Raw genomic sequence first — 23,073 nt, 5'->3', positions numbered from 1 at the left:
ACCATCACTTTCATTCATTAAATTGAGCTACAGTTTTATTTGTTGGTACAATTCTTCTAAGTTACCAAGTCTAAATAGAGCAAGTGATTCTTAAAACAATTATTAAAAATCACTTGTTATTTTTAAGTTATTTGAACTGACACATTAACAAGCAGATCCCTGTACAACCAGATGAAGCTGCCCTTCTCAGAATCACCAGTTCCAGAAACACTAATTAAAAAAATCTTTCCATCAAGAGAAAGTCTGGCAGGAATTGTGAACAAGAAAATTGTAATGAGCCACATCAGAATTCCTGCTTAGAATAACCATTGATAAAATCTGCCTTTCCCTGTAAACTAATACACACAGACTTTTGCAGCCCCAAAAGAATCCTCCAAAATCTCTCATCTGAAGATTCAGAGCAGAAACTGAAATTCTTGTTACAACTGAGGGTACAAACAACCAAAAAATAAAAACACACAAGTTATTAGACCAAGGAAGCACTATATCTAGAATATACCCATCATCGACAGAGGGACCAAAGTCCCTCATTTCGGCATCCATTCCAGCACTGCCCCTTAATTCCTATGAAATACAAATTCTGTCTCAGAGGAAGGTTGTGTTAACCATAGACTATAAATTCAAAACCAGGCAGACAAGCTCTAAGGAAACTAATATATTTTAATCGTATAGGCTTAAGAAATGCAGTTCAACATACAGTTAATTTTAGTGACAGGTCTATTGAAACCAAAGGCTATCTCTCTCTCACTGTGTAATTAACAATACTTTTTTATTTCTTAACACTAATAATTTTACAGAATTAACAAGATGTATTACATTGAAAAAAGCATCTGCCTGAATATTTGAAGTAGCAAGGAATATTTTATGATTTAATTTTTGTGGTGACACAGGTGGTTGTTTTGGGGTTTTTTAAATACTTTTCTGTTTTATACTTTCAGAGTAGATATGAAATGCTATATGTCCATTTGACAAAATATATAATTGCTAAGTATTAGTTAAAAAAAATCCTAGGGATATAAAGAAAACTTATTTGTTTAGAAAACCACTTAGCAAAATGTAGGAAAGGAAGATATGCATTATAAAATTCATGTGTGCTTTATAAAACCTTTGGGATTCAATGCTCAGCTTTGGATTTGTGACCAAAATGACAAAGTAAGATCAGTCAAGATGGTCCGTAGGCCAAGGGGCTAGTTGCTGTGAACGTCTCTGCATTTTCAGTACTGCAAACACCCTCAAAACTGGAAAAGTATGACCTGCTCTCTTTCAAGCTAAGTGCTACCATAAGAAACAAGAAACAAGACAAAGAATGTTATAAGAAACTTTCTGAAGAAAAGTTACCATTGATATACAGTCAAACCTAAAACTTTTAACAATGCATCATAAAACAAAATCTTCTCTTGCATATACACCTTCATGCATTTTAGTATTCAAATTCCCAGTTATTTTAAAATATGCCACTTTATTCTAATATCAAAAAGATGGTTTTTGGTATAAGAAACAGCCTTTATTATTTCCAGTGAAATGAAACAAACAGTATTTGTATTAGCAGAGTGGTTAGCATAGCTGAACAGACACTCCAAGAAATTTGCCATATATTATTCTTAAAGTATCTAAAGTTTTCAGTTCCTGACATCAGTTTAACACACTAATTATAAAGCAATGCACATCAAGATTAAATCCTCCCTTATTTAGTTACTCCTTGTTTAGAAAATGTTTCTTCTTCATTTTTGTCATCTTCCACTCTAAACACCCCAAGAGTTCCTTAGGATATTAACAAAATCATCATCACACACGATTCCAAAACTTAATCCTTCATAGTAATCTTCAAACTCAGAATAGGACACTTCGATGGGGTTGCTGCAGGTCTCTCCTAATGTTTCTAGAAATGACGATTTAATTTCTTCTTCTGCAGCTTTGCCTATGAAAGTATATTTTTCCATTAAATACATTTTAAAGAACTGTTAATATGTAGCATTTAATATACTTCAGGCAAGAAACTTTCAAAATTTAGCTTTCAAATATTTTTTTCATGAGCCAAGTCAAGATTCTGATTTCAGAATTAAGTTATTGGCTCACTTAATATAAGCTGTAGAAATCACCTTACTTTGACAGCATGATAGCATTAAATATCAACAGAAACATGGTCAGTCAATTGCAATGAATTAATGACATCAGGAAAATTTTTTTCTTCAAGGGAATGCAAAAGTTGAGTAATGCATTTGTAAACTAAAATTTTGGTATTTCAGAAGTTATCTTGTAAGAACATGTAACACAAGTTCAAAGTTCTAGGAAAACTTTAGGATGCAAATTAGCATTTGAAAAGTGCTCTGCAATTTATATGTGTCCTAGTGACTTTATAAAGATAATACTCAAAATGATTTTGTGTCATTGAGAAAAAAATGCAAAAGATATGCCACTATAGCATTGGAAAAATTCACATGTTGTATCCCTATACCAGCATGTGTCTTCATATGTTACCATTAAAATCACTGGCAATACAAAAAACCATCCTGTTTTCTACAGGTAAAACCAAAAGGGTCACGACACTATGTAGACTTTCATAGTGACTAGTTTGGTACATATTATTTTAGAAACTGCCATACAAATACTTAAATTCCTATTTTTTCAATGGTAGATTTTAAACATTTTTGAGAATCCTGAAAAAATAATGAATAATGAATGAATAATGAAGAAACCAGCACTTCCTCTGTAAAGGATGACAAACCTGTCCCAGAAATAAATGAAGTTCCTTCTGAATAAATTATTCAAGTGTAGAGTACACTCTGTGTCAGTTGGAATCCTTGTGTATTTTGATGGAAAACAGTCATGTGAAAATAAGAGTATCCTCCTAAGTGAAAATTATTTATATCATATTTGTCACTGGTAACTTACAGATGAAAGCTGAGAAATAACTGCTTACATGTAGTCCTACACTGACATGGAAAACAATTACTCTGCATATATGCAGTGTGTGCAGCTTGATAAAGAGCAGTATTAAAATTGTATATATGAACTCCATTACTATTTATAGTCATGTTCTGGATACACTGTAAGTCATCAGACAAAAAAAGTTCTCCTTAACAGTTCAAGTCTAAGCCAATATGAAAACAGTCTGTATTTCCAACCAGTTTCTGCATCTGGTACTTCTGCTAATGACTTCAGTAGTTACAGATTTTTTTTGTTTGTTCATGTGAATTACCTGCCAATACTAGAGGATGTTTCTTTGCACAGTAACATTTCCTGATATCCACCATAGGCACACTCCCAGTTTTGTTGAAATCTAGTTTCATATAAGCCTATAGGGGAAAAAAGAGTTAAAGCATGAGCATATAAGGAAAAAAAAGTGGAAAGATGAAAAGAAAGATGCAGTTTCATGATTATTTTATCTCAACAGCTTTCACATCAAATGTAGCCCCCTCAACAAGTCAAAAAATTTTTCTCTCCATAATTTTTAGCTCATCCTTAGAATCAGAAGTTAAGCTGCTTCCCTTCTGCCTCCTCCAATTACTAAGATTCCTGCATCATTCTGACAGAGCCTCTTCAGCACTGCTAACAGCAGCTTCATTTTCATTTCAGTTTACTCAAATACACATGCTCAATATAAAAGGCTAGAAGAGTCGGATCTCTCCATGATTGAAAGTATGAAAGTATATGTCATTTTTCTTGATCTTGATATCCAGTCACTACTACTTGGCTGGTTTGTAATCAGTGTTTGATACTGCAAACAGCTCCACATTGCATTATAGACACATAACAAGTGGTACTTCAAATACAACAAGTCTCACAAATTACTCTAATTGTAGGTCTCAAAGGAGACAAGTATTATTGCCTCCTATTTCAGGCAATGTGGGAAAAAAGTCTACACTGATATAGTCATCTGCCAAAATAAGGAAACAGACTTCTGGAAGAGATTGTTTTAGGGTGTCAGATGCTTTATACACTGGACTGAACTATAAGAAAAGCACACATATACATAAAATCAAAATAATAAAGAAATTAATTCTAGAGTTTAAAATTAACTAATTCAACGATGGAACAGCATGCAGTCCTCTAATTTACTTTTATTTTGACAAACTGATCTGAAACTTTAAAAAGTCAATTTCCAAAAACACAACTCAGAAAAACAACGGAACTCAACAACCAGGACATGATAAGTAACTAACTCCAAAGTTAGACTGCAAAATCTTTGCATTTAGAATACCTGTAATAAAACTTACTTTTCTTACAAAGGCTTTCCTATATTCATTCATTTCTCCAAATATGGCACGAGTAAATTCTCCATAGTCGACCTTATCACTCTTGCTATCATCAAGAATAAGCCATAAAGATTCGAAGTCCTGCAATTTAAAAATATTTTGCCAAAGTTCTTCAGAATGTCCTAAAATAAAACATTCGCTATAATGGAAAATTACAATATTGTCACCACACAAACCCCAAACTTCTAAATCCAAACTCCTTTAAAGTTTTGTAAAAATAATGCATATCAGTCACTGAGGACCATAATTCACATTATTTGCAGTTCTGATAGCTGTGGGCTATTTGCAAAACCTAACATATAAAACAAAGGAAAAACATAAGAAAATAGCATAAACTATTTTTTAAAGCCAAAGGAGAAAAAATGGATTGCAATCACACTTGCTTCTTCATGTCATGATGTAAGAAGATTGCATGCTTTTAAATATATTATTTTTTTATTTTTAAGAATTTCACACAAAACTGAATGCACAAATGCCAATATAGCACAAGGGGGAAAAAAAAAAGCCAAATCAAAAACACCACCAAAAGAAAATGTGCAAAAATCAGCTATTAAACTACAGATTAAAGCAAAGAAAGCAATTCCATAAATTAAGAACAATAACACCCACGATTACAGTTTCAGCTAGACTTACCCCTTCAGGCATTTCCAAATGGAATACTCTTAGAGCTTCTTTAAAGGTTGCCTGAGAGAGAAAACCATTTCTGCTCTTGTCTACTTGTCGGAAATACTTTCCTAAGCCAGTTATAACCCGAACTCCTCTTTTACTTAGTGTCCCTCTGAATATACCTGAGGATTTAGAGAAATAAGGGACACAATGTTTACCCAAAGTTGGCCCCTTGCTATGGAGGTAATATAGAAGTAAAGAACATCACATCTACTTATGATAGTGCTGGTTAAAATGACATATCTATGCATCCAGGTTCCCTGATCTTTGATGAAAGAATACCAGTCCAAAATGAAACTATCAGTTACTTAACATTTGAATGGAAACCACATAAAGCAGCAGCACGAACTTTTAAAGAGACCACAGAAGGAAAGGAATAATGGCTATTGCCCTCTACATGCTCAGATTATAAAGCTGTTTACTTCTGCTAGAACAGATTACATACCATGATTCAACATACAAAGCAACTCTGGAACAATACAAACACTCCATTATGAAACAGAGTTGCTTCTTTATTGTGCAAACATGTTAAAAACATGTGGAAACAGGGACAAATACGAGTAATTATGCAAAATCGTTCCAGAATTATATGCAGAGAACTATTTCTAGGATAAAAACAACTGCCTTATCAAAATCTTCAGGTAGGAGGTTTACTTTAGGGATGCCCAAGTTTCTCAGCCTATTCTGTTAACAGAAGTCACCTGCTTTTACCTTCAAATTACTTGTATCTACAATTATAAAGCAACATAGGGGCATGGTGTATCAGGATGCTCTGCTCTGGAATGTGGACAAGCAACCTGAACAATTCCCTATTTGCAAAGCTATCAGTGGTGGACTGAGAGAGGATATGTCTTGCAGCTTTTGGTGTTGAATTATGTTAAAACCAGTCCGACACATCAACCCCAAACTAACATCCTGATAATAAGGCAAAGATTTGGCAGATAAGCTGCTAAGCTGACCTGGAGACACATTACTGGCAGTCAATCACTTTATACTATAAAAGTCCAGTCCATTTGCATACAGTAGGTTCTTCTAACATGACCCTTCTTGGAGTGTGTGTGGAGATTCCTCCCTTGGATGGGGACACTCCTCAAGGTTACCCTCAAGGCTGAGTGAAAGAGATCTGCCCATGGTCATTTTTATGGGTGAGTTACATCAATCTCAATAATAGTTTCTTTCTATTTTGCTAGCTTTAATATAATCGCTTTGATATAGTGCACTATCCTATCCTAGTAGTTTTAGTTTCTACACTGTGTATCAAATAATTCTGATTAAGATCTTTTGTCTAATAATTTCTTATAATAAATAATTCATTTTATATAACTATACTCAGTTTGCCGTCTTTAATCCTGCAGGACAAAGTTGTACAAAGGTTCAGTCACACCTCTGTAATTCCCTAGACTTAGAACCATTGACAAAGTCTGGGGCTGAGATTGGATCCAGCCACACCCAGGCTCCTCTCTGAGAAGCAGTTTAGAAAGCAAGGGGTTCCTTTCTTCACCTCCTTTCATAACGGGAGGGCTTCTCTAACAAACTTTGTCTGAAGCTCCCACTCCCACCTGTGACATAAGGTGAAAGAAAGTTTTTTCCAGTGAAGATGATACTCAGATGGATGTTAAAAGGTGCCTTAAAGTATACACATGTAACCTTCCAGGCCACACTAGGAAACCTTTGAGGTAGTCAGAAAATTGAGAAATCAATTTGTGTCTATTATGCAAGGAGAAAAAATGGAATAACTAGAAGATTAAAAAATAACCCTAATTTTTATTCCAAAAATTTTTTGTGAAAGTAAATGTCCAAGCACATTCTAGTGACCAAAGAGTGCCTACATAAAAGAGGTTTAGCAAATGACAGCAAACATTCACAATTATTCTCTACCTTCTAAACAATCTTTACCCAGACTGTTTATTCAAAGAGACAGCAGAAAACATTCTTATGACTAATTTGTGCTAGTATCAGCTTCCAGTAATATTCTGATAAATATTTAACTTTTGTTTAATTTCATTTATACAAATAAAATCTTTATAACATCACTATTGTTCATTGCCCTGAGCTGTAAAGACACAGAGATACAGAAATTAAAATAAAATGGGTTCTGGTAAACACAAACCTTGAATCTTCTTGAAAACTTTGCTGTCTGCTTGCTTGGAACATTGTTGCTTGAATTCCACAGAAGAAGCTCTAAAGAAATCAAAATTAATGTTGATTGGTGAAATTACACATAATATTACTATATTCAAAACAGCTGTATTAAAAAAAACAAAAACATATTGAACTTTAATTCAAATCACCTAAACTGGAAAGTCAACAACCACCTACAGAGGACAATGTATTCTCTAAAACACATGTGTAAATCAAAAGATTCATGCTTTGTGATAGCAGGACACAGGTGCTCTTGGAAACCTGCAACAGATCTTTTGGACTGTAGCTGAGCAGGACTCTCTTTCAGTACAGTAATGAAGGTTAGAGCACTCAATTCAAGAGTTTTGCACCAGAGAATAGAGCTATGGTGGGTTGACCTTGGCTGGACACCAAGTGCCCACCCAGCTGCTCTATCACTTCCCTTTCCAACCGGACAGGGGAGAGAATAAGATGGAAAACAACTTGTGGGTATGGATATGGTAGTTTATTAAAGCAGAAGCTAGGTAAAAGCTTGCATGTGCAAAAGCGAAGCGAAAGACAGCAGCGTTTATTCTCTACTTCCCATGAGCAGTGATGGTCGGCCACTCCCGAGAAGCAGGGCTTCAGCACGCATAACAGTTCCTCAGCAGGCAGCCATTGGAGACAATGAATGCCTGCCTTCCTGCTCCTTGCCTTAGCTTTTATATCTGAGCTGATGTCATATGGTCTGGTATGACATCATATCTGATATCATATCCCTTTGGTCAGTCTAGGTCTACTTGGGTCCCCTCCCAGGATCTTGCTCTCGATTGAGAAAGGAATGTTACAGTGCTGGTGCTGTGCTCAGCAGCAGCCACAACACCAGTGTGTTATCAACACCCTTCTGGCTACCAGTGCGAAGCACAGCACTGTGAGGGCTGCTATGGGGAAATGAACTCCAGCTCAGCCAGACCCAATACAAGAGCGTTCAATAACACCCGCATACAGAAGAAAAAGACAGACTTCACTGTCTGAAATTTAGTCACTAATGGAAAGAACACAGAGAGAGCATAAAAAAAGAAACAAGCTATTCCACCACAGGTAGCAAAAAAAGCCAAAATTATAGCCCAGTGAGCAGGTCGTCTTTCTGGAACCTTCAGAGATAACACTGGATCAACCCTAAATTTCACAAGCATAAGATTAGCAACAAATGAAAGAAAAAGCTGTTTACCTGAATGATAGGCTTCTGAGATGTAAATTTCTTACATAAACTATCTTAAATTAAACTATATGGTGTTTTACCTCATGGAGGGAACAATTAGCACTAAGCATCATACAACTATATATTTCTATAACCAACTGAATTTGAATTTACTGTTCTATGCACTGTTAGCTCACTATGGCTCCTTTGCAAAGCTTTCAGTATAAAGGGACATTAAAATGAATATTACCGTAACTGAGAATAAGCTTCATGTGTCTAAACACTTACATAATAGTGTAGTTGTGCTAACAAAAGTAGTCTTTAGATACGGAACATATTTAATTGAGATTTTGTTATTGCTCTTCCTAATCAAGCAGGGATCAAAGCATTTGATATATGAAGAGAGGCTGGGAGAGATGAAACTGTTTAGCCTGGAGAAGAGAAGGCTTGAGGGATCTTATCAGTGTGCATAAACACCTGACAGGAGGGAGTACAGAAGACTGAGACAGGCTCTGCTCAGTGGTGCCCGATGACAGGACAAGAGACAATGGGCACAAACTGAAACACAAGAGGTTCCCTCTGAACAATCAGGAAACACTTTTGTACCATGAGGGTGACTGAACACTGAACAGGTTGCCCACAGAGGCTGCAAAGTCTCCATCCTTGGAGGTATTTAAAAACCCAACTGGATGCAGCCTTGAGCAATCTGCTGCAGTAAACCATGCTCTGAACAGTAGGGATGGACTAGAGACCCTCTTGAGGCCCCTTTCTATGATTCCATGATTTTATGAAAATTTCTACCCTGTAACATCTGCTATCAGCTGACACTCCTCACCAAAATCTGAGTAATCAAACCCTGACTGTATTTCAAACACTGTTGAACAACTTCCGTGATCAGGCAGGCACAGCAGTGTGATAAATTTTATACCAAGATGTTATTTGTACTAAGAAGCAGTATACTCACAATAAAAGCCAGAAACTGCAGAGAAAGATACTTAATTCTCTAGACAGATGACTTCTGTATAGGTATTGGTATAAGACACATAGTCAAAATTAACCATTTACCTAACCATTTGAAAAAATTCTAAAAACATTCTCATCTTTCAGACTCTGAAACAACATAAGTTAGTAAAAACTATTTTGAAAGAATAAGTGCAGAAAACTTGCAGTCTTCAACATGTAACAATGCCTGGAAGAATTAGGAGAGGAATGAAAAAGAAAATGAAAAACCAGAGAGATAAACCTCCAATTCTTCTCCTGTGTGTGTTCAAACACTTATATTATCACGACTGATATAAACTTTTAACATACATGTCACAAAAGATTCAATAATAATGTTGATCATAAAAAAAGTATTTTTGCCCAAATGTAGTATTTTAGTTCATCACATAAGAAAATTTTCAGTATATGATTAGTATATAAAAACATGTAACTTCAAACACTGCATATAGGACAGATTCAAAATTTAATTAATTCTTTTATCCTTATCATTCTAGAAAGTTACTGAACTATGCAAAGTTCACTAACATCTATTACTAATTTAAACAGTCTAAATACAGATTCTGTTTTTAGCAGTGTAAGTAATACGGTATTAGAAGCTCTTATTAAAAAAAATCCTTTTTGCTTAAGGAATGGAAGGTAATTTGAAAAACAGTTACCAGCACTTACTTTAGAAAATCCATAGCTGCTTCATCAATACTTATCACACGAAGGGTGAAGACAGGGTTCTGCTTAATGCTTTCTGGAAGGTTATGATCAACACTTCGGAAAGTTAGATTAGCTCCCTGTTGGTAAAGCATACAGTGATTCAAAAATAGGTCATAGGTCCTGTGCACTTCAACATCTTCATAAATCACTTGGACACATGACTGGAAGGGATACTAAGCAAGTTTGCAGACAACACAAAACTGGGAGGAGCTGCTGACTCCCTTGAAGGCAGGGAGGCCCTGCAGAGAGACCTCAACAAATCAGAGGACTGGGCAGTCACCAACTGTATGAAGTTCAACAAGGGTAAGTGCTGGATTCTGCACCTGGGAAGAGGCAACCTCGGATGTTTGTACAGACTGGGGAATGAGATGCTGGAAAGTAGTGCCATGGAAAGGAACCTGAGGGTCCTGGTAGACAGCAGTGCTCTGGCAGCCAGGAGGGCCAACCATGTTCGGGGGGGCATCAGGCAAAGCATCCGTCAGCCAGTCAAGGGAGGGGATTGTCCCCCTCTGCTCTGCACTGGTGCAGCCTCACCTTGAATATTGTGTGCGGTTTTGGGCACCTCAATATAAGAAAGATATTAAGGTATTAGAGAGTGTCCAAAGAAGGGCAATGAAGATGGTGAAGGGCCTTGAGAGGAAGCTGTATGAGAAGCGACTGAGGTCACTTTGTTCAGCCTGGAGGAGACTCAGGGGAGACCTCACTGCAGTCTACAGCTTCCTCATGAGGGGAAGAGGAAAGGCAGGCACTGATCTCTTCTCTGTGGTGACCAGTAACAGGACCTGTGGAAATGGCCTGAAATTGTGTCAAGGGAGGTTTAAGTTGAATATTAGAAAGAGGTTCTTCACCCAGAGGGTGGTTGGGTGCTGGAACAGGTTCCCTGGGGAAGTGGTCACAGCAGCAAGCCTGACAGAGTTCAAGAAGCATTTGGATGATACTCTCTGTCACATGGTGTGACACTTGGTCCTGTGCAGGGCCAGGATTTGGACTTGATGATCCTCGTGGGTCCCTTCCAACTCAGCATATTCTGTGAATCTGTGAATTTCGTAAAGTACATCATCCAAGACTTTCAAGCATTTGTTATAAGCATTTATGAAATGATGACAAAGTGTAACTGGGGTGAGTTAACCTTCTAAACAGAGCCCTTCTAATACTAAATAAAAACAGCTGAGCTTCAGGTTCCAAGATGACACATTATCCTCTACATGCAGGTTTGTCTAGTAAGAGGGCATACTGTTGCCTAACCTACAGCTGAAAAATTTGAGGCTACAGATTGTTGTTCCCTCAGACAGGCTCTGCTTTTCAGTTTTTCTTCTCCTTTCAGCCTTATAAGATCCAAAACTCACTGGACCAGAGAAGAGAGTCACAGAAGGTGCAACACTGATTCCATGAGAGTAAAGTTCTCTCAGACTAGGAGAAACTCTTCAGTTGTTTTATTGTTTAACAATAAAGTTATGCTTTAAAAATTCTCTAAGAAATATGGAATAAAAATATGTTATTAGTAGCATAGAGTTCTACTATCCTATACAGTCTCCTCTAAGTATTACTAATTCCCCTTCCTTCCAATTTGGGGACAGAGGACACACTTGACATATTCTTCAAAGTTAAAGATGCTTTTTGGTTTGGAAGAAGAGGGGAGGGGAGAGAAAGAAAAGCAGTAAACTAAATGCAAAGAATGCTGAGAATAATAAAAAAAATAACAGTAGTTTTAAGTGTAATAACTGTAATAATTTCAGAACTCAAGAATTCAGAAGGAGGAGACAGAGACACTGTTATTGTGCAAGTGTTTAAACTATTTGGACTTTATGAAAGGTCTGTATATCTTTAATATCAGTTCAGAAAGCAAGATTGTAGATATGGAGATTCACAGATATAGCATCATTCCAATGATACATCTTTATTCAGAACCCATTTCCATCTGCAGATTACAAAAATATAAATGACAATAAAAAAGAAAATCTCTAACAAGTAGCTTCAATCTCCATATCACAAATTTGTCTATTTCATTTTGGAAATTCTTAGACTGCCACTACATGCAAGCAGTTAGGATAAGTCATATGATGAGACAAAGCATACTAAAAACTAATGTCATCTTCTTTTACTTTCAATACTTTATACAAACATGGTTTTTGCTCTGAACTTCAGATTTGCAGGAGAATGTAAAGAACTCAGTGAAAACAGTCTGTACTTGAAAACTGGCTCAAGTATTTATAAACCACGAACATTTAACTCAGTACAGAAGTACAGCAGTACAGAAGATGCAATATGATTTGTGGTCAGTCATCAGATCAGCTGGCAGATGAAGTTTACCATTGTTTAAAATGCTTGCTCTAAACAGCTGGCAGTGTACATTTGAAACTGTAGGTTAAAAAAAATTAATCTGCAACTTCTTCATGTATAAAAAATAATTAATCATTGCCTCGAGTTAAAAATGCCAGTAGACCTTGCAAAGATTATTTATTTTTAACAAATACTTTAGTGTACTTTCTCTTCAGGACTCTCCAAGCAGATAATTTTGCCCACAAAAGGTCCACACTCCCTGCAGTCTTGTGCCCTCTAGGGGGAAAATCACAAACTACACCTTAATCTGAAGCCTAAATTGGATTCAATAAAACACGGGACAGCAAAATAATCCAGACTCCTAGAAGTCTTTAATTCAAAAATGTTATTGAAGGGAAGACTTTTGGTCTTCCCAGAAGGCTAGATCACATTTTTCAATTCGAATACCTAAATATTACTTCCAAGTCACCAACAAAATTGCCTTACATTCAGTAGAAGAATACTTACAACATAGAGGTCACCAAGATCATAAGCTTTTCCCTTCCTTTGCCCACGCTGATGCCGATAAACTCCCTTCTGAATGAAAGGTAAGGCGCTTGTTCTGTGAAATAATTCAAAACTGGTATTCAAACAATTAAATTTATTTAGGTTTCTTAGATACAGTGAAAGATGTTTCCTAAAACCTTTTTAAAAAGTAATTTATCCTACCTGTTTCTTCCAAATTGTCGAAATTCATACACAGTGAGGGATCTGTCACATGCAAAAAAAAATCCAATCAACTCTCTACAAGCATCGCGGCCATTTCTAGAAGGGAAATTAAAAAGCACCTTTATGTTTTTCGTCTATATAAATCCAATTCATCCCAAACATAAATAACACTTATTTTGGAATCAGAATGGTTTGGGTTGGGTGGGATCTTAAAGATCATCTAGTTCTAATCCTCCTGCCTTGGGTAGGGACACCTTCCACTACACCAGGTTGCTCAGAGCCCCATCCAACCTGGCCTTGGACACTTTCAGGGATCAGGCATTCATCACTTCTCTGGGCAACCTGTTCCAGTGCCTCATCACTCTCACGGTAAAGAATTTCTTCCTAACATCTAATCTAAACCTGGCTTCTTTTAGTTTAAAACCATTTCCCCTTGTCCTACCAATACATGCACTTCTAAAAAGGCCCTCTCCAGCTTTCTTGCAGCCTTCCTTTATGCACTGGAAGGCTGCAATAGGGTCTCCCTGGTGCCTTCCCTTCTCCAGACTGAACAATCCCAACTCTCTCAACCTGTTCTGATAATAGAGGTGCTCCAGCCCTCTGCTCATCTTCATGACCTTCCTCTGGACTTGCTCCAACAGGTACACATCCTTCCTGTGGTGGGGACCCCAGAGCTGCATGCAGTACTAGAGGTGGGGTCTCATGAAAGAGGAGTAGGGGGGAGAATCATCTCCCTTGACTTGCTGGCCACACTGCTTTTGATGCAACCCAGGACATGGTTGCCTTTCTGAGCTGCAAGAACACTACGAGTTCTGTAGCTTCTCATCCACCAGCACCCCCAAGTTCTTCTCCTCAAGGCTGCTCTCAATACCCATTTTATTTCCAATGTTGAGTATTGCACAATTTTTTTTAAAGAGGTATTTGACTATTTTCTCTAACTCACCGTGGAATTCAACTTGTGGATTCAATCACATATTTTAATGCAATATTCCATTTCTATAATGTTAAAAACACCTTTCAAGGCTTCATGTTTTAGTATACAATATAATTTTCACTCATTAACTAAAGGATTATGTACACCATTCATTGTGGTATATGAAGCTTTGTAGCTGAATCCTCAGCTCTTTCTAGTGAGTATACAGCTCACAGCTTCAGAAAAGCATCACTTTCAAAGCTGAAAAATATGTTTATGCCACAGCTACTCAAATCAGAACACTTTCAAAGGTGTCCTAAAGTTTAATACATAAGGAGCTACAAATAAGTTGCAAAACCACATCTACAATTGTGACAGTTACAAAAATAAGTTTTAATCAACTGGGATGCTATAGCTAAAAGCACTATTTTAAACAGTCCCTGTGCTAACTGTCCTCAACAGAGCTACAGGCATGATGGTAACATAACATGACTTACAGATCTCAACACTACAGTGGGATTGTAAAGCCATTATTCATCAGCTATGTCAAAATTTGTATTATACACGTATGCATATATCTGCAACCACACAGCACATACTTTTTTCCTCAGTATAGGCAACAGAAACATTCAGTGCAAGTAATTAGTTCAAGAGAGTAAATATCATCATTTATAAATTCACAGAATTGAAAAGCTTCACAAAATTTGTGATTACCTCGATATAATCCTACTATCAAAGCGTAGCTTGTTAGAGAGCATATTTTCAGTTAATCCTGATTTGGTCCTTATTCTGTGAAAATAATGCAGCATGTTAACAATACCTATGGGCTCACAGATAAATGTTACATAAAAATCAACCATTTCAAAACAGCAAAAAAACATGAAATACGGTATCCTTGGCAACTGGTCGAGGAGACGATCCCTTGTAGTTGAATTAGAAAGCAACTCAGCGTTGTAATATGTTCTGTTATTATATAATATGAGAGTATATTCACAGAAGGCATAAATATGAATGGGATATTTTGTTTACATACACTTTTATAAGAATTAAGCCTCTGCCACTCACCATACTTGCATGAATCAATGTTGTCTTGCAAAAATATCCAGACTGAGGCTTCTTTACCCACCTAAATGTTTTATATTGGACCTATTACTAGTTCCAGAAACGAAGATTTGTCCATGTGATGGGTGTAAGAGATTGAGAGACTGGTTTCGTTGTCTTTCTTCTTTGTTTAAGATTACAAAGATGGCATTTGATAAGAAAGACTTTAGAGTATGATGTTAAAATGCACAAAGCAGAGATGCTTGCCTGAATGTTGAAAAAAATTAACAGAACAAAACTCAGACCTGCAGATTCATTGCATTTTACAGATCATAGTGTTTTTTCATTTTTTCTTAAGTCCTTGCAGCTACTGTTTCAATGCTCACAGTCCTGGAATGTAATTTAAATGCCAGTTAGGGTTAATTATTGCAGTAGAAATCAAAACATGAAAGAAAAGTAAGATTATATTGTGTCAATCTACATTAGCATTTACAGATGCATATTTATGCAATTTATGCACCTCAGGATATGACAGGATTGCAAGCATCAAACTTGTTTGGAAAAGGTTGGCAAAACCTTGTGATGAATAATACCAATATAAGCTTAAAAATGTTCTCCCAGGTTTTATAAATTCTATGAATCAATCATTATACACAAATAATCCACATAAAAAGGTCCCACTAGGCAATAATAAGCACAAGAAGGCTATAAAAAAGGCCTCACATGAAGCTGGTGGATCCTAGCCAGAAATAAAACATCTGGAAAGGCAAACAAACTTCACAGAGACAAAAAAAACCCCAAACCAGCAGAAAATGCATTTCTATAAACTTACTTCGTTTCATGCAGTATTCTTTTTCTAAAATGCACCGGTGCTGTCCCAAGTCCCAGAAGTCCTTGAGTTTCCTTGCAAACATCAGAACGCGTAGACTGCTCTGGGTCGCTTATAACAGCTCTGACCACAAAAAGCAGGGAGAAGCCCTCTGACTATTAGTATGTTTCAGTTTCAGGTCTTACATATTTTTACTCAGGAAAGAAGACACCAAAGACTAACACAGCAATAAAATCTTGAAGTTATCCATTAAGTTTGCATAAATTTCTGGACTTCATTTTTTGTTTGTTTTTACAAATTTTTAAGTTTATTACTTCAAATATATGCAATAATATTCTGGCAGTGCCTTACTATCTAGTAATTTTACATGCATATATGTATTATTTAAAGTATATTTTATATATTTTGATATAAAATAAATCTTAGTATTATGAAGGTTTGTGGGTTTTTTCATGATTTCCACTGTTTTGGTAAATATTCCACCAGTGATATTCTTCATACATGGCTCCCACCAAGACCAGTGACAGCAGTTTCTAATAGTGGCCAGTGACATCATCAAAGAATCATAGAATGGCTTGGGTTGGAAGGGACCTTAAAGACCATTTAGTTCCAACTCCCCTGCTGTGGGCAAGGACACCTTTCACTAGACAAGGTTGCTCAGAGCCCCATCCAATCCATCATCTAACAAAAACATTGGCACTTCCTTTCCTTCCTCAAAGTGTTGACTACAGAGCTGATAGGATCTCAAAGTCCCATCAAGTAGAAAAGAAATAGATTAACTGGTTTTTGAACATTTTGATATTCTCTCTATCTGTTCAGTAGTTAAACAAAAGACCTTTTAAAAATAAATGAGATGCTTGTTGTTATTGAAATGGTTATCAGAAAGAAAAAAAATAATTCTGCACAGCTATTATGGTTTTCTAAACCTGCTCTCTGATCTATACAGATCCATCTTTGCACACATCAGTTACACTGATTTCAGTGCAAAATTGGTTCTACTAAAAAAAAATATATTCAAAACACCCTTGTGTTTCCTTTAATAGGTTTTTTTTTATTCAACAGTTTTGAACTACTCTTCTCCAATTATCTGATACCAATTTGTTTGGCAGTACTGGCACAGTTATACTTGTAACATAAACAGAGAGATTTTTTAAATTAAAACTTCATCTTGATGCAACTGTAGCACTACTGAATATTGGTTTGACATTATCGGTAGAAGGGTTCAGAGTAGAAAGAATACATGGGAAAAATAAGGCAAAGCAGCTGAAATAAGTTAAACACAGAATGAGCATTCTTGACCTAAGATGCACAAAGTTGTACATTTAATGCTACACATAGTCGTACTGAAACACTTCAACATAACCAGATCATCTCTGTAATAATCTTTAAAGAGGTATGACACAGGCCAAGCATTTATTTAAAAACTGGGGATTTCTACACTGAATAATTTCTACACTGCCCTAATTTTAATCCTGCTACAATGACACTTGTAATTTATCATTATGTTTCATGACAATCTTGTTTCCCTCAGGCAACCTTCCTTTTATCTCAGCTTTTAAGTAGCATAAAAGCATTAGCAGACTTTTAAACAATATAGGTAATTTAACAGCCATCGTAACAAAAACAAAGAAAAAATAAAATGGTGAGTGCGACAACATTTCAACCTCAAAGTCTTAAGATCTGATGGGCTAAAATACCAGTGCAGATGACTACAGAGACTGTAAAATAGGCACAGAATGCGACATACTGTAGATGTACCCACAGATAATTCTTAGCAAGAATAAACTAAAATGAAACTATATTAAACTAGCTTGCATCTTCCTATATTGTCATAACTAGACAGCTTGCATAAAGCCCTGAATTATTAAACCATGCTTAAAATAGGGGGATCCTTCCATATAGAAGCAATGCTTTCTTGTATCTAAAGGGATAGCAATGAATTTAGGAGAGCCTTACTGTACAATTTTGATCAACTTGATTTATCATTGTGTCTTTTTTTCCTAGCTGCCCAACACTGGTGTAATACTCCTTTATGCCTGAAAGATGTTGTGTCAGTATTATTAAAGGAGTATTAATAAAGCTAAGATTCTAAGAAAAGACAATAAATACTGAAGAAGTGTAATTTGTAACATCAGGCATCCATATATTTTGTTGCGGTACAGGAGAGTTATTTCTGTGAGCTAGTGTTATTAAATCCCTTAAAATAGGTTCAAGTATAAAATTAAAAATTATTCTCAGAAAAAAGATTAACATGCACATAGCACTTTATAGTGATCTCTTAAGTTGTATTAAAAAGACTTTTAATTTAAAGAATTTTTGCAAGCAATACTACTACATATGACTGCATAAGACTTGGAACAAGATGACCAAAACACCTCTTAAGCAAGAAAAGCCACACACAGATCTAAATTCTTGTATAGGGAAAAATGCAATTTTACATCATAAATTCACTTACCTACATAACTGATCCACCATCACTTGTTCTACTACAGCCTGTTTTCTCCTCTCTGCAGCAACATCCTCCTGCGATGAAAAACTGACTGAGTGCAAATGAAATATATAACATCAGACACTTCAAATAATGAATTACTCTTTAACCATCAGAGGTCACAATCTTACCAATGTCCCAATTAATATTTTTTCCATCTTTTTTAAATAGAGTTCTATTAGCATAACAAATATGCATTAATATTCTCTGCTACACACTAAATTTGTCTATGCATATTAGTTGTCAATAAATATGAGAATTCTACCATTTCAACTGACAGGCAGCATCCTTATTTCTGTATTGTTTCTGAGACATTATGTAAGTACAACAGAGCCTGAGGAAAATCACACTATTCCAGGTTTCATGGTTGACACAGATTCCAACTCTGAGAATGAAACTTTACCTCCAGCAATATTTAGTCAAAAAAATTCTTTTAGTCTCAGTGCAAGATTTTTCTCTCCTGCATGCCACAATAATTTTCTGCTGAGACAGGCCAATCTGAAAAGCCTTTCAGGAAATATCATCCTAAGGGGGAAGGGGATTTAACATGAACCTATTATTTTTATTAAAGTAATACTGAATCATAACCTTGTGCTGCTCACTGTAAAGTGTGCAGATGTTGATCAACACCCCTTACACAGAAAGAAACCGAAGCACAAGAGGATGCCCCAGAACAGTATAGAGGCCACCAGCATCTCTTTGTTTTATCTTCCAGATTTCTAAACTTTTTCACTGAACTTAAATTTGCCTTTTTTTTCCAAAAGACAATTTTTATATATAAGAAAACAGAGATTATTGTTACTTAGGGGGTTTATGCAACCTTTCTGATATTTTTTTTTAGGTATTCTGAAACTAAAGAATTAAGATGTTTTTCCAACTGGTAATTTTTTCTGCACGATTTTTGTGCGCAAACCAAATTCCAGAGAGATCAAGTCTTTCCACAGATGAAGAAGATCTGAGAGGTGGTTCCCAGACACCAGGTAACCATAACAGATAATTCCCAATTCCACAGAGATGTTATGGGTAAAATTCACATCATTCAAAATAAATACTGCTTGGCACTAGTCAAAAAAAAAGCCAAATCTAAAAAACCCAAATAACTAATGTAACACCAGACCAGCTGTTGGTTATCCCAAACTGATTTTAGGCCTTAAAAGATTTCTGAATTATAGGCAATAGGGGGCTTTTTAGTTTGTTTTCGTATTTCATTTTTGTAGCTCTCAGAACTACAAGGTGCTTTATTCTGAGTTATTGATTCTGCCCATTAACTGTCACAACAGATGTATTAAAAGGCATGATGTAAAGGAGGACATAGGGATAATAAAGAGCAGTGTTTGTTTAAACAGAACATATTCCATGGACCTTGGCTTATAGGCCCAAACCAGTTAGCACGCTGAAAAGAATGTGATTTTTAAAAAAAGGAAAAAAAAAAGAAAGCTTACACCTTGAATTTCAATGAATACTACGTCACTAAACGTACTTTTCCATGGGACATCCTCCATTCAGCTCTTAGACAAAAGCTCTACTATGAATTTACAAAACTGTAGAAGGCAAACACTGAACTTGAGCAGCTCTCACTGTTTAGAAAGTAGTAACTGTTGTTCCCTAAATATGACAATTCAGAGAAAACCATCCTTTTTCAAAGGTTATTGAATTACTTATTTTCAAAAGTAATTGCCATCTATTGGCAATTACACATGTACTATAAACTTTCATCTCAAACTATAGAAAAATTAGGAGAAATTCTACTTTAACATTTGATTTTTTGGTAATGGTTACAGTAAAAGGACATGTTAACATCGTGTATGCTTAAGCAAAATTTTAAAGCACTTTAAAATCAAATGGCAGCAATTGAAGCAACATTTACACAATGGAATTAATATAAAGGCAGTCACTTCTGCTGATTTTTTCCATTATTCTTACCGCTATCAGAAGCATGAACTTGGGAGAACCTAAGAGATGCTCCTAGAAAAAGTGAGTCAACCTATGTAACCATGTCTGCTAATCAATAACAAAAAGGCTTCTGAAGGTCCCATTAACACCTTGCTCAGACACCTCCTGACTTCCTTTTAGAGCATACCAGCTGCAGAGTACCTGCTATTTTGTGGTCCTGCACTGCTCCCTTTCTCAGTATTTTCAACTTATTTGATTTGATACTAAGTAGTTACTCTAGTGAACTTCAAGATTTTTTCCATTATCTTCAGCCTATAGTATAGATTCTCAAATTTATTTTAAAAATAAGAGCTTCTTCAAGTTCTCCATAAAAGTACTTTTTCAAAAGATTTTCTTATCATGAAAATGAATAGTGACCCCAGTAGTGAAACATCTGCATTCACTTTGACAAGACCAGAAATCAAATAAAGGCTTGCAATGATGCAAATTTCAGTGCATAGTCATGAGCAAACAAAATAAATTAAAATTATTATTTACTTTAAAACATCATAAAATTTCTCATGGATTAATATTCCACGAGAAAGTTAGAATGGGTAACTCTGCTCAACAATACTTTCAAAAAACAGCTATGAAAGCTATCACTTTGCATATGCAAATACTGAATCATGCAAGATCAAATCAAGGTTCTTCATCATTGTAAATGATCCTAAATTCAAGAGCTAACCTTAGATGGGCAAGAAATCCTAATGGCTCAGTCCTAAAAAGAGTAGAATGTATGTCTATGTAAGGAATTAAAGAAACATATTGGTTACATCTATATAAGAAAAGTTTTAATTCCCTTCTATGCATGCTAGTGAGGCCATACTTGTTCCATTTTTCAGAGCTCCCCCCTTCCCAAGATCAACAGGGATGAGAGAAACCTGGAAAGGATCTGACAGAGGATCAGAGCCAAAGCAATTGAAAGGAGAGTCTAACGGAGCTTGGGTTTGTTTAGTTCCCAAAAACAGCAGCTCTGAGGCATTCTGAAAACATCCTGCGACAAAACAGAAGTTACAAAGAAGACATAACCAAACTTTTTTTGACAGTAGCCAACGGTATAACAGGAAGTGAAGGTTAAACACTGAGCCTTGGGAGGCTTGGTACAGGAAATAGGAAGAACTTCTCAGCAGGGTATGACATGAAGATGACGTTGGCTAGGGATGCTGCAGCAGCTCCATCCCTGGAGCTTGAAGACTTGGTCAAAGTCATTGCTGACTTAATCTAATATTAGCAGCAGAGCTGATGGAATCATGGAATCCATGGATCATGGAACACAGGCTCAGCTAAAAGCTACAGATCAGAGGCAATCATAGAATATCCTGAGCTGGAAGAGACCCACAAGGATCATCAAAGTCCAGCTCCTGGCACGGAATGTAACACTATGTTCAGGTTCAGCCAAATCACTCAGTTATTCTTAGTTGTATGAATATATCTGTATTTATTATTCATAATTTTCATTCTCAGTTATATACATTACTGCATAAAACAAAAGCATTGCAGATAAGATTTAAAAAATGTTCACTGGGTTGCTCAGCTCAGCTCCCATTGAAAGAAATTATTTCAATGGGTGCAATTACATATTAGAACCAAATCATCAAAGGTATAACTTCTGTTGAATATCTGGGAAGTCATTCTCCATATCCAGATTGTTAACAGCATAATACCAGTCAAAATACTTACAGCTTCCAATTTCCTTATACTGTGCTGCATATTATAGGGCTTGTTTGTGTAGCATTGTTGCAGGAGAGCTTTCTCATCAAGAGCTATAAGATCATCATTATGTCCATCTTCAAGCTGTTTACTCTACACAAAAAATACAATATTTTCATAAATCAAATTTAACGAATTATAAGAAAAACAAACAAAAAACCCCACACACCTTTTCCTCAACAATTCATTTAAAAGTCCTTCTCTTTCTTCTTTAAAGTCTCTACTACTTCTACTTCATGCTAATTAAAAAAGAATTTTTTAAGCATAGCTTTCAACAGAAACTGAACTTATAAATCTTGCTCAAAAGGAGTGTATTCCTACAAGCTTTATGAAAAAACAGCAACAAGTCAGAGAAAGCAGATTGTAGTACCTCTGAGAAGACAATAGCTCATCCTTTTTCTGTTCTGTTCAAGAACAGCCAACTATATGCTGTTAGGCATATAGTTCAAAGTTCACCACTGCAGTGAGGCTGCTTTGTGACCAGCAAAGAAGTTATATATAGTCTACACAGGGAAAAGCCAAAGCATGCTGCTGAATGGTTCTAAGAGACTTGTAAATCAGTCCCAGGGTATTATAGAAATATCTCCTACAGGAAGGATATGAAGAAAATGGACAAAGGAGACTGTTTACAGAAGTCAGGAAGGAGGTAACAAGGGAATGAAATCGAAAGAGTAGGTTTGTTAGCAGTGCTCCTCAAAAAGCAGCTTCTTTCCGGAAAAGAAAAATTATTACAACTTCCACTAATCAATTAAGTGTATTGAAATCTAAAGAGGTTTTGATTCATTAATCTAACCAAGTAATGATAATGTCTAACACAAAAAAATTGTTCTGACAGATATTATATTAAAATCTGTGATAAGAACTGGTACACATACTTTTAGTGCTTAGCAAGAATCTTTCTGGAACCTAAAATCACCAGAAAAAGCCAGTCCTGCTTTTTCTCTCCCAGTATACACTTGCCATCCATTTCTTCATTTTCAGATTAACTCGGCTGCTCTCATCTGCCACCAAACATAAAACTAAACCACAAAATAACAGATCCTTTTTTCATTCACTTCTTATTCATGGAATATTTACAGGGTTTTGCAGGTTCTCCAATTTTTTCTGAACACTAGAAGCCTGACTCTGAGAGGACAAAGCTCTTTTAAAGCTATCAACAATATGTGTAAAATGATAACAACGATATGTGAAACATAATCTTTGTCCTATGTAAGACCTTCCCTTTTCATTCCACTGAACGTT

The 23,073-nt window shown here is 35.9% G+C and overlaps 1 protein-coding gene across 3 annotated transcripts in view; it reads right to left on the bottom strand.

Annotated features, from left to right (window-relative positions):
- Nucleotides 1-689: 689 nt before the first annotated feature.
- CAPS2 (calcyphosine 2) overlaps nucleotides 690-23,073 on the bottom strand; it is a 31,369-nt gene continuing 8,985 nt past the window's right edge. For 2 of the 3 annotated variants that reach the window (XM_029963540.1, XM_029963541.1), the window contains 12 exons: nucleotides 21,802-21,924; nucleotides 18,157-18,224; nucleotides 15,705-15,824; nucleotides 14,546-14,620; nucleotides 12,919-13,014; nucleotides 12,718-12,811; nucleotides 9,892-10,007; nucleotides 7,033-7,103; nucleotides 4,890-5,044; nucleotides 4,218-4,337; nucleotides 3,200-3,296; nucleotides 692-1,918 (listed from right to left, as the gene is read on the bottom strand). In XM_029963540.1, coding sequence (XP_029819400.1) covers nucleotides 1,743-1,918; nucleotides 3,200-3,296; nucleotides 4,218-4,337; nucleotides 4,890-5,044; nucleotides 7,033-7,103; nucleotides 9,892-10,007; nucleotides 12,718-12,811; nucleotides 12,919-13,014; nucleotides 14,546-14,620; nucleotides 15,705-15,824; nucleotides 18,157-18,224; nucleotides 21,802-21,924 — 1,311 coding nt within the window. In that variant the 3' untranslated portion in view covers nucleotides 692-1,742. Of the gene's footprint in view, nucleotides 1,919-3,199; nucleotides 3,297-4,217; nucleotides 4,338-4,889; nucleotides 5,045-7,032; nucleotides 7,104-9,891; nucleotides 10,008-12,717; nucleotides 12,812-12,918; nucleotides 13,015-14,545; nucleotides 14,621-15,704; nucleotides 15,825-18,156; nucleotides 18,225-21,801; nucleotides 21,925-23,073 lie in introns of all 3 variants that reach the window. The other variant, XM_018080210.2, reaches the window with a different exon arrangement.

Source organism: Manacus vitellinus, unplaced genomic scaffold (assembly GCF_001715985.3).
Source record: "Manacus vitellinus isolate BGI_N305 unplaced genomic scaffold, ASM171598v3 scaffold_5_pilon, whole genome shotgun sequence".
Taxonomy (NCBI): Eukaryota; Metazoa; Chordata; class Aves; order Passeriformes; family Pipridae; genus Manacus; species Manacus vitellinus.
This window is presented reverse-complemented; position numbering and strand designations above follow the sequence as displayed.